Below are 11656 nucleotides of genomic sequence, written 5' to 3'. Positions count from 1 at the left end.
TGTGTAGCGGTAGAAATCGTCTGACTGGTAGGCCGGGTTACACACGCTGCGATTGATGTTGATAGCCATGCTTTTTGGCTGATGTTAAGTACCATCAATAACAAAATCAGATCTGGAAAGACTCTTTCGGTGGATTCTCTGTCTGGAAATGAGATGACATAAATGACACAAAGTGGTTGTGGTCATCATCCAAATAGTTTCGGTGAAGTGTAGGGAAACCGATAATGTGATACTTTAAGCTGTGGGAATCAACTATTGCTGGCTTCTCTTCGATGCGTATCTCTCTATGAGTAGTTAATCTCTCCCTGAGCTGCTGCTGGAACTGCCCTTAACCAAGGCACATCGAGCCATTATGTACTGTTGGCTGTGGCCCTAATGTCCCTACGGTGATGGCAGTGATGTCATTATGCCCAAATATGGGACTATCAACAAACAAGCCCCGCCCCTCTCCGCTAAGCCCCGCCCCCTTCGGACACTGCCACAGCAGGCTCATTCACTTCAATGTAATTATCATGGATTTCAAACACTAACTATTCGTTCATTTTTGGAACTAGAGCTTCGAAATCTCTCCCAAACCCATGAACAAGGCCTGCCGTATGCACTGGAAAAATGTGTATTTGACTATTTTAAAAAAAAGGGTTTTATCATATATGAAAAACATCTATCATCATCTCAACTGGAGGGGGAGGAGACGCAGGGTAACAACAAGGAAGTGAGCGACCGCTCGTGCCATTGAAAGCTGCGATTGATTAAAGTTATTACTTAGCAATATTAATACTATCAAGAACATTCATATCAACGCTATGGTGAAACGTTGCTGTTGGGGGACCTGCAACAGTGATTCCAGGTACCCAGAACGTTTGGAGGGAGCCTTTTGTATTCCTTTCCCCAAGCCCAAACCTACACTGGAAAAGTGCAAGTTGTGGATCAAGAGATGTGGCCGACCACACACGCAGTTTAACGTTCATAAAGTTTCGAAGGACATTTGCTCCAAGGTAAGTTATTTGTTTATTAGACGATTGAATTAACTACGCACGGCGCGAACTGTGTCGTAAAACATTTAAACTTGGGACAATGGGAATGAAAGCACTCTATTCCCACATGAGAGCTGAAAAGCAAAGCACAAGAGCTGTGTTAGTAGTCGAAGTACTACGTACAATGCCCATCGAGTCGTTCCCCTACCATGCTAATGACTATGCTAACGTCATATTAACAGGAGTTTTCAGGCTGAGTGGGGCATGCATAACATAATCACTGATCACTATTATGCTCCAATCAGACCCTATAAGACCCGATTGTATATGTCACATTCTAAATATATTTAACGCATGTATTATGTAGCAATTCAAGGAATAACCATGCTAACGACGCTAGCGCGTTAACATCATAATAGAGGCTTGAGTGGGGCATGAATAACATATTCACTGATCACTATATATGCTCATAAGATCCTGTGACAGACTAGACTTTATATTTCATTAAGATTAAGATGTGTATGGCTACATTTGCTGTAAAACGATGTTGTTGTTGTTGTTGTTGTTTTCAGTCATCTCCTTCATTAGCAACTTAGCTTCCCCTGTAATGTATTACACTATAGGGCAGGGGTCTTCACCAGGGGGTCCTCAGAGTTACTATAGGGGGGCCGCCAATGTTTGTGTGTTGTTGTTTTTTTTTTTTACATTAACCACTTGAATCCTAGAATTCCTTTTCTGAGGGGAACATTAGCCAACGGCTATTTTTGGCAAAGAGGTTTGGTGTAGAGGGGAAAAGAGCAGATCAACTACACGTTTTCTAAGTATTGATGGTTTAAGTGGTTAACTGTCTGAAAGTTCACATTAACATGAATCCAACACTGAATCTGTGAAAAAGTTTAATCTGCGCCACAATTGTATACAATATGTAGTGGGGGTCCCTGCTTCATCTCTCTCCACACGTTTGATATTCAGGACAGTTCTTAATGTTTTCTGTGTCTGGGAAGCTGCTAGCTTTGCCTATATTCTCATTTATTTAATATTTGACAGAGCATGATAGGAGACTCATCAATTAATTATCGTCAACAAGGCATTTGTAAGGGGCCCCAAATGTTTTTTTTTTATGGAGGCTGCACATTTTATAGTCTTAAATAGTCTGTGTTCTTAACAACACAACATTGTAGACATGTGTCATATTCAATCATGACCTAAGATGTATAAATGTGAAATTATATAGATCTACAAGCTTGCAGGTGCTATTCTTTCTATTTTTTAAGAAAACTAATACATATAATCTAATAATAAGTGACATATTGTGAGCTTGCAGATCTGCCATTTTTTAAATTTTAATAATAGTGGTCTAATGCATATCAAACTGGGGGTCCTTGAAATTAAAAGTTTTGAGAACCACTGTGATAGGGGATACTGTATGTTCATATTTGAGACTGTTATTTATGCAAATATTCCAAAACTTTATATTTATTTTGAAATAGCCGATCTACAAGCTTGTAGATTGGCTTGTAATCAGCCGATTTGTGTTTTTACACCGGCTATTCAGCCCTTTTTTAATATGTTCTGTATTCACATGCAAGTAAGACATGCGGTGTCACAAAGCCAACAAGCACTGGTAGTAGTACTTCTAGCGTCTGCTGGATCCAGGGTGCAACTCCCTGCAGTGCTGTACCCTGCTGAGTGTGTCACCTTTGTCCTGTTGTATGATTACATGAAATGTTATTAATGAGTTAATGAGTTAAGAAATTAACAATTTTACTGAAACTGTTGACAACTGTGTGTATTGGCTGTGTTCAGAATCAAATCAGCTCACCTGAAACCCACTTCTTATGTTTTCTTGTAAACACACATTTACACCTGTAGGCTACTACAACATCACTGAAGATGCTGATGGTGCCATTTAGCCTTTTTGTTGTATTATAATATCTGAATGCACTCTTCACTCTTCATACATCAAGCGGATAGCTCTGTGATTACACCTTTAGCACATGGTTGCTTTAGTCTGCAACCACACTCACTGAATGGAGGGTTTACCCTTCCTCCTGCTCAGAGGTGTCAGACTGGACGGAAAATAGTTAAAATATATATGATTAGAACATGCTTAAACATTAGACAATTAAGGTCTAATATTGGTACAAAACACCTGTATATGCAGTCGTTTTGGGGCACAAAAAAAGAAGTTGAAGGATAAAATCAAGGCTGATAATGATGTACCGTGCATGTTCACTTAAGACCATTTTTCAAATATAGATTTTTTTTTAACATTTTGGACAAAATAGCCAATTTTACATCAAGGTGCCCAGATGTCCCTAGTGCCCACCTATCCTGTATCCATCCAATGTAATTATGGTTTAGTCACAAGCTTTTGTTGGTTCAATATTTATAAAACCCACAGACATACTCTACACGCTCATCCCGTTTCGCATCCCAATGCTTTGTGAGCTTGTAGATCGGCTATTTTTGCTACTTTAGTGTGACACTGTAGTATGAAGAAGTAGGACATTAATTTACGGAAAATGGAATTCCCATCGGGGTCACCACAGCACATCATCTGGTTCTATTCTGTATGCATACACAGGGGTTGACACTAACATGTGCTGCAGTTCCCTACTTGTCCCTAACCGACGTGTGAAAATACAAGAAGCAGCTTGTAAAGCCTTCCTTATGTCAGTATCAGTTCAAAACAGCAGCATCAGCCCAGTACCTCCGTTTGTTTATTGAACGGTCAAAGCTTAACACGTGTCAAGTCAGACGAACGCAAACCCTTGATTTCTGGTCGGTGGACTTCAAAATAAGAGCACTTTGTCAAGTTATGGGAAAGTAAGTGTCTTCTTGTCTGTGGAATGTAAAATAAGAGCACTGTTGGCCTATATTGTGCTGTTTTCACTGTTGCTACACTTAAAAATATAAAATGATATGATATATATAGATAGATATAATATAAAAAGTGTTAAGGTACGTAAGTAAGTGATTTTCTTTTGTTAAAACAAGTGTTAAATAGCTAAACAAGACTAGACTAAACAAGTCTTGGTGTATAAGGCCTAGGGTTTATGTTATCCCAAGGCTTAGATACAACTGTATGCAAAATGGTGAGGTTTCTTCAGAGTGACAAGATGGAACACTTAGAATTTCATATTTACCAATGACACAATCGCTCCCAACTTATGTGCTCCCAACATTTGGTGCTCCGCTGGACTTAATTTAAATTCTTTGTGTTCTAGTATGGTTAATATGCCCATGTCCTTCCATCAGTTAACGCTCCCCATCCTGTTCTCCTGCCTCCCCATCTCCATCCACACACTGTGATGAGCTTATTTAAGACACTCGAATCTTGAACATTCCATGTGGAACTTTGTTGAGTCTGAGCCGTGTGGTGGATGGGGGGACAGCAGAGACGGGTCTTAGCAGCACCTTGAGCCTCTCTGTAGTAAGAAACAAACAGGCCTTCACGTTCAGGACCGCTCGATTGAGCTAGTTGAGAATAAATCATATTAAATGTAATGAATTTCAGATGGAACCTACCACTTAAGCTATATTAGGTCTTCCTGATGATTGTGTGTTCGCTAAATATCGCAAAAAAAACGCTAAATCGCTTTTATGCCTAAATTGTAGTCATAAAATATCACACATTCTGCATCACCACCTGAAGTCCCATTTGTCAAAAATTAATACGATGATATTTTATTTCTGGTATTTTTGTATATACGATGACAAAGTAGACTGACACTAAGACGTAAGGACAGTAGAAATACATTTCAGGAGGCAGCAGACTTTAAGCAGAACACCATCTTCAAGTACAACAACCTTGTCTGGTCATATTCAGATCTTGTAACATTGTGGTATTGTCAAACATGTCACAGCTCAATGTGATTATCGGTGTTGATATGTCAATGTTATTTTAAGCAACGTGAATGGTATAGTAGGCCTGTTAATACAATATAACTAAGACATCTGTAGTGGTGGGAGGTGGTCTCTTCCATTGAGAAATGTAGACCCTGATGTTGTAGTGCATGCTGCCTGGAGCTTACAGTATGAGCGTAATATCTTCCCTGTCCAGGCAGGCACGGATGCTTTCTTGGCTAAGTGGCAGATGTTTGATCTCTCACACTTAGGACATAAAACTCACAGATTTCAGCTTTAACTTTAACTTTAACTGTCCTGCAGAATTTTAACTTGTCAGTTATCTTCGTGGTACACAGACAGACATTCCCAGCAGTGGCAACCATAGACTGTATAAATGAGATGGACAAACCCACTCCGCTGCTTTCTACAGACCGAAAATGAAGCCGATTGTTCCAAGACTAGGTCCGCCATCTTTCAATACGCGTCAGAATGAGACCAGAGCATTATTGGTTGGGTAGCTTGTCAATCAAGAGCGGGGGGCGGGGAATGAATGCTATTGGTTGTGTAGCTTGTCAATCAAATCATCCCGCCCCTCCTAGAGAATAGCCTACTTTATCGTCAATTTTATAATAAATAGGACCATAATTTAGCAAAACGCATATCCTGATGATTGAAAGGAGACTTTAAACTAGCGACTGGAAGCATATAGAATTTATGACATTTTTTATTACAGTAAGAAAATCTAGTCTAAAGTTTGTCAAAAAACCCATTCACTTGCGTTAAAATAAATTCTTTCTGACACCGCAGGTCGGCGCAGGGTAAAACAGCGCCACTCTGGCCATTTACAAGCTTCCGTGTCGGCCTCATTGTAAATATCTAAGACTTGCCCCTTGGTGGCAACATAGCCTATATTGATTGCATTGATCGACGCAGCTCAAGAAGTAATAATAACATAATCAGCCTCGTAGCACGGCTTTATGGAACATTTACAACATGCCGTTATCTATCAGTCTAAGAGTATACATTTTCTCTCCTTGCCTGAACTGTACTATAAAACTGTCACAAAACAGATAATTACGTTTGCTAAACCCTGGCATCTGGGCCTACTTGACTCTCACTGCTGAACTGTCATGATGCCACTGAAGGGAGAAGACAGAGGTGGACTCCTTCCAGTCTCTCAGTCTTGGCTCTTTTGTTTGTGTATGCCTAAATCAGTGGTTCTAAACATCTTCATGTGAAATGGATTTAGCCATGATCTCCCATTTGAAAGGATTTTGTGCCAGGGACCTTCATAACATTTCTGTTGTTAAACCTTTTCAACATTATTTCAAAATCTGTTGAAATTAGCAGATACCATGCGTTGTGAGCTTGTAGATCGGCTGCTTTTGAATAGCCAACGTATGAAATAAGTGGACTGAGTTTGATGATAATAATAATATTAATAATATTTATTAACCCATTTTGTTGTAGACCCCCTGGAACACCCTCGAGGACACATGGGGGTTCCCAAACCCCAATTTGAGAACCACTGGCCTAAATTGCAATTAGATTAAAACGATTAAGGCCCCTATTACAAACACTACAATTGGAAGTATTGGTCTGGACTGGTAGTTGCATCATTGTGAAGCTTATTGTTTTATTTTTGCTTTTTGTCTCCGCCAGGCCGAAAGGCATGAGACAGACATTCCCAGCAGAGTTTATAGCCCAGTTAGACTCTTCACATACTAGAGTATGTCTTTCAGATCTTAAATCGACATGTAAATATGAAATAAATGCATAAACATGTAGTAAAATATAAGGTTAGAGTTACATAGTAAAATCCTTGATTTCCCTATAAAGCTTTTGTTGTTGTTTACAATAGGCTATGTATTAATCCTTCAGTGAATATACCATACTATTCCCCCAATTCTGGCACAAATAGTAATTAAAATCATAATTTGAGCTCTGGCACTGTCGTCAGGTCAACCTACTTTGGTCCTATTGGGTGTAAGGAGCAGCATGGCCTCTAGGGGCTGCTGGAGGACCTTTTACATTAATAGTCTCGTTTCTCCATCTATCCCAACAGTTTCAAACATATCTTAGTCTCACATTTTAATTCTCTCCTCTTGTCTGTTTTTTGTTTTCTTTCTTGGAGAAGTTAAGCAAAATCTACTGCACCGCTATCAAGCCCATGGAACAGGCCTACAAGTACAATGAGCTGAGACAACATGAGATCTCAGGTATGCTGGACGCTTTGGCTGTTTGCATTGTGCTTCACCTTGTTCTAGTGTGTGAGTTCAATGTTGGAGTTGATTTGGAGACTGGTCTGTTGACTGGTTCATACACACACACACACACACACACACACACACACACGTCGTCACACTCACACAAACCACTGGGCTCTTAGGCTTAATTACAGTACTTACTAAGTATGTTACTTCAATTCTTGTTTATCCTGGAGAGAAATGGCTACTTATTGGGTTCACCAATGGATATTAAAGCGACATTGTAATGTAATAATAGGCTACCTAAACTTATGAGGTGTAAGTGATATTAGTTAAAATAAATTGAGTAGAAATAAGAAATAATCTATAGCAATATTTACTATCAAAATATATGAAATATATATTAATATTTTTACAAAAACATCACTTTCACCGCCTTTAATCCTAAAATGTTCTCTCTCTGAGAATGCCCCGTGTTAAACCTGGCTGTGTTTGAAAGCAATGGCATTCTTGGCGCTGGTGGATTAAGGTATACTATATTTTTCTACTATATTCATCCCCCTTTTCTCCCATGTACTGTATGCATGTCCCCTACATGTTTGTGTGTCCGTGTCTGTCTGCGTGTTCATCCGTGTCTGTCTGTCTGTAGCTAATCTCACTAACACTACACAGCAAATTATTTTGTGATTTTCTTTTGTGTGAATATTTTTCACATTTTGTGAACTCATAATCTCAGATCACCCCATCCACCATCTCTCCATATTTGGGCAAGACTGACAATATTAATATGATTTAATGAATTGGACATCAGACATTCAATGGGAAGCCACGCCTTTATTAGATCCTGTGTTGATTTAAATTGCATCAATATCAATGTCTTCCTCTTCTTTCTCAGCTTTGTCTGGCTTCACAGTCTCGACCATCAGATCTCGGGCAGGGGATGAATACACTACCTCAAAGTTCTCATCATCTTCATCACTCTCCTCCTCTGCCTCTTTCAGCCATTTGACGAACGGGGCGGCTTTGGCATGTATCTCTTTGGAAAGTTCCTTAGGGACATATTTCTTAGAAACCTTCTCTGCCCAGGTGATTATGACATCCTCTTGCAGCAGGTCTGCATCGTACAGGTCTTTGAGTATGTTGGGAACTCGTGGGAGCAGCTGAGCCTGGTGCAGCTTCACCAGGCATTCAAACCCTCCCAGCAGATATTTCTGGGCCTTCTTGTCATCACAGAATTGCAAAAAGTGGCGCTTGTACTTCTTGATCTGGTCCCTGATGTTCTCATTGAAGAGAAGCTCACTGAGGATGAGAGGTCCTATGGCCTTCACGTCTAGACGCTCTGCCTCAGCCAAGATCGCGTCATCAGCAGCATCTATAGTTCTACTCTCCTTCTTTTGTTTGACAAAACTGTAGAACAAGTTGACCCTCTCCTCCAGGGGTGTCTCCTCCATCCAGTTTTCATCATCGTCATCATCACCATCCCCAGCCTCTGGAGCGTCAATGTCACTTTGGTTTTCTTCCTCTGCGCTATCAGAACCGTTCTTTTTGTCCTTCTTGCGGTTCCTCTTTTTCCCCTTCTGGACAGAAGTGGATCCACTGTCAGCTTTCGTTGGTGGGTTTTTGAGGATGAAGGTGCAGAGTTTGTGGCTGGTGTCAACCATGCCACAATATCCACAAGACGTACAGTAGTAGCCGATGGTTAGTTTCTTGGGGTTGACATGCAGTTCAGTTTCAGGGTTGCCACAATTAGGGCACAACACAAATTTTCTGATGAACCCATCAAGCATGTCCTGTAACTTGTTGGCCTCGTGGGAGCCATTGACAATGTAGCGGTCCTTCTTCGCGTCACACTGGATTAGAGCACCGAGTTCACAAGCAAAAAACTTGGCTAGGTATGTTGGAGGCCTTTTCAATTTCTTTGCAACATCAACCATGTTGACAATGACTGTCTTGATTCCATTCCCATTGCCTTCAACCTTGAGAATCAGAGAGGGCATTGTGTAGCGGTAGAAATCGTCTGACTGGTAGGCCGGGTTACACACGCTGCGATTGATGTTGATAGCCATGCTTTTTGGCTGATGTTAAGTACCATCAATAACAAAATCAGATCTGGAAAGACTCTTTCGGTGGATTCTCTGTCTGGAAATGAGATGACATAAATGACACAAAGTGGTTGTGGTCATCATCCAAATAGTTTCGGTGAAGTGTAGGGAAACCGATAATGTGATACTTTAAGCTGTGGGAATCAACTATTGCTGGATTCTCTTCGATGCGTATCTCTCTATGAGTAGTTAATCTCTCCCTGAGCTGCTGCTGGAACTGCCCTCAACCAAGGCACATCGAGCCTTTATATACTGTTGGCTGTGGCCCTAATGTCCCTACGGTGATGTCAGTGATGTCATTATGCCCAAATATGGGACTATCAACAAACAAGCCCCGCCCCTCTCCGCTAAGCCCCGCCCCCTTCGGACACTGTCACAGCAGGCTCATTCACTTCAATGTAATCATCATGGATTTCAAACACTAACTATTCGTTCATTTTTGGAACTAGAGCTTCGAAATCTCTCCCAAACCCATGAACAAGGCCTGCCGTATGCACTGGAAAAATGTGTATTTGACTATTTAAAAAAAAAGAGTTTTATCATATATGAAAAACATCTATCATCATCTCAACTGGAGGGGGAGGAGACGCAGGGTAACAACAAGGAAGTGAGCGACCGCTCGTGCCATTGAAAGCTGCGATTGATTAAAGTTATTACTTAGCAATATTAATACTATCAAGAACATTCATATCAACGCTATGGTGAAACGTTGCTGTTGGGGGACCTGCAACAGTGATTCCAGGTACCCAGAACGTTTGGAGGGAGCCTTTTGTATTCCTTTCCCCAAGCCCAAACCTACACTGGAAAAGTGCAAGTTGTGGATCAAGAGATGTGGCCGACCACACACGCAGTTTAACGTTCATAAAGTTTCGAAGGACATTTGCTCCAAGGTAAGTTATTTGTTTATTAGACGATTGAATTAACTACGCACGGCGCGAACTGTGTCGTAAAACATTTAAACTTGGGACAATGGGAATGAAAGCACTCTATTCCCACATGAGAGCTGAAAAGCAAAGCACAAGAGCTGTGTTAGTAGTCGAAGTACTACGTACAATGCCCATCGAGTCGTTCCCCTACCATGCTAATGACTATGCTAACGTCATATTAACAGGAGTTTTCAGGCTGAGTGGGGCATGCATAACATAATCACTGATCACTATTATGCTCCAATCAGACCCTATAAGACCCGATTGTATATGTCACATTCTAAATATATTTAACGCATGTATTATGTAGCAATTCAAGGAATAACCATGCTAACGACGCTAGCGCGTTAACATCATAATAGAGGCTTGAGTGGGGCATGAATAACATATTCACTGATCACTATATATGCTCATAAGATCCTGTGACAGACTAGACTTTATATTTCATTAAGATTAAGATGTGTATGGCTACATTTGCTGTAAAACGATGTTGTTGTTGTTGTTGTTGTTGTTTTCAGTCATCTCCTTCATTAGCAACTTAGCTTCCCCTGTAATGTATTACACTATAGGGCAGGGGTCTTCACCAGGGGGTCCTCAGAGTTACTATAGGGGGGCCGCCAATGTTTGTGTGTTGTTTTTGTTTTTTTTACATTAACCACTTGAATCCTAGAATTCCTTTTCTGAGGGGAACATTAGCCAAAGGCTATTTTTGGCAAAGAGGTTTGGTGTAGAGGGGAAAAGAGCAGATCAACTACACGTTTTCTAAGTATTGATGGTTTAAGTGGTTAACTGTCTGAAAGTTCACATTAACATGAATCCAACATTGAATCTATGAAAAAGTTTAATCTGCGCCACAATTGTATACAATATGTAGTGGGGGTCCCTGCTTCATCTCTCTCCACACGTTTGATATTCAGGACAGTTCTTAATGTTTTCTGTGTCTGGGAAGCTGCTAGCTTTGCCTATATTCTCATTTATTTAATATTTGACAGAGCATGATAGGAGACTCATCAATTAATTATCGTCAACAAGGCATTTGTAAGGGGCCCCAAATGTTTTTTTTTTATGGAGGCTGCACATTTTATAGTCTTAAATAGTCTGTGTTCTTAACAACACAACATTGTAGACATGTGTCATATTCAATCATGACCTAAGATGTATAAATGTGAAATTATATAGATCTACAAGCTTGCAGGTGCTATTCTTTCTATTTTTTAAGAAAACTAATACATATAATCTAATAATAAGTGACATATTGTGAGCTTGCAGATCTGCCATTTTTTAAATTTTAATAATAGTGGTCTAATGCATATCAAACTGGGGGTCCTTGAAATTAAAAGTTTTGAGAACCACTGTGATAGGGGATACTGTATGTTCATATTTGAGACTGTTATTTATGCAAATATTCCAAAACTTTATATTTATTTTGAAATAGCCGATCTACAAGCTTGTAGATTGGCTTGTAATCAGCCAATTTGTGTTTTTACACCGGCTATTCAGCCCTTTTTTAATATTTTCTGTATTCACATGCAAGTAAGACATGCGGTGTCACAAAGCCAACAAGCACTGGTAGTAGTACTTCTAGCGTCTGCTGG

General features: G+C 40.1%; 1 protein-coding gene across 1 annotated transcript; it reads right to left on the bottom strand.

The window, feature by feature from the left end:
- Window positions 1–7887: 7887 nt before the first annotated feature.
- LOC311054622 (eukaryotic translation initiation factor 5-like) lies at window positions 7888–9099 on the bottom strand (the record flags this gene model as incomplete). Its single annotated transcript, XM_084070629.1, has 1 exon — window positions 7888–9099. One exon carries the CDS (start codon window positions 9097–9099, stop codon window positions 7888–7890), a length of 1212 nt encoding a protein of 403 aa, XP_083926755.1.
- Window positions 9100–11656: the final 2557 nt, after the last annotated feature.

Source organism: Gymnoscopelus microlampas, assembly GCF_963454915.1.
Source record: "Gymnoscopelus microlampas genome assembly, chromosome: 11".
NCBI lineage: Eukaryota > Metazoa > Chordata > Actinopteri > Myctophiformes > Myctophidae > Gymnoscopelus > Gymnoscopelus microlampas.
The sequence above is the reverse complement of the archived record's forward strand: the minus strand, read 5'-3'. Positions and strand labels throughout refer to the sequence as shown.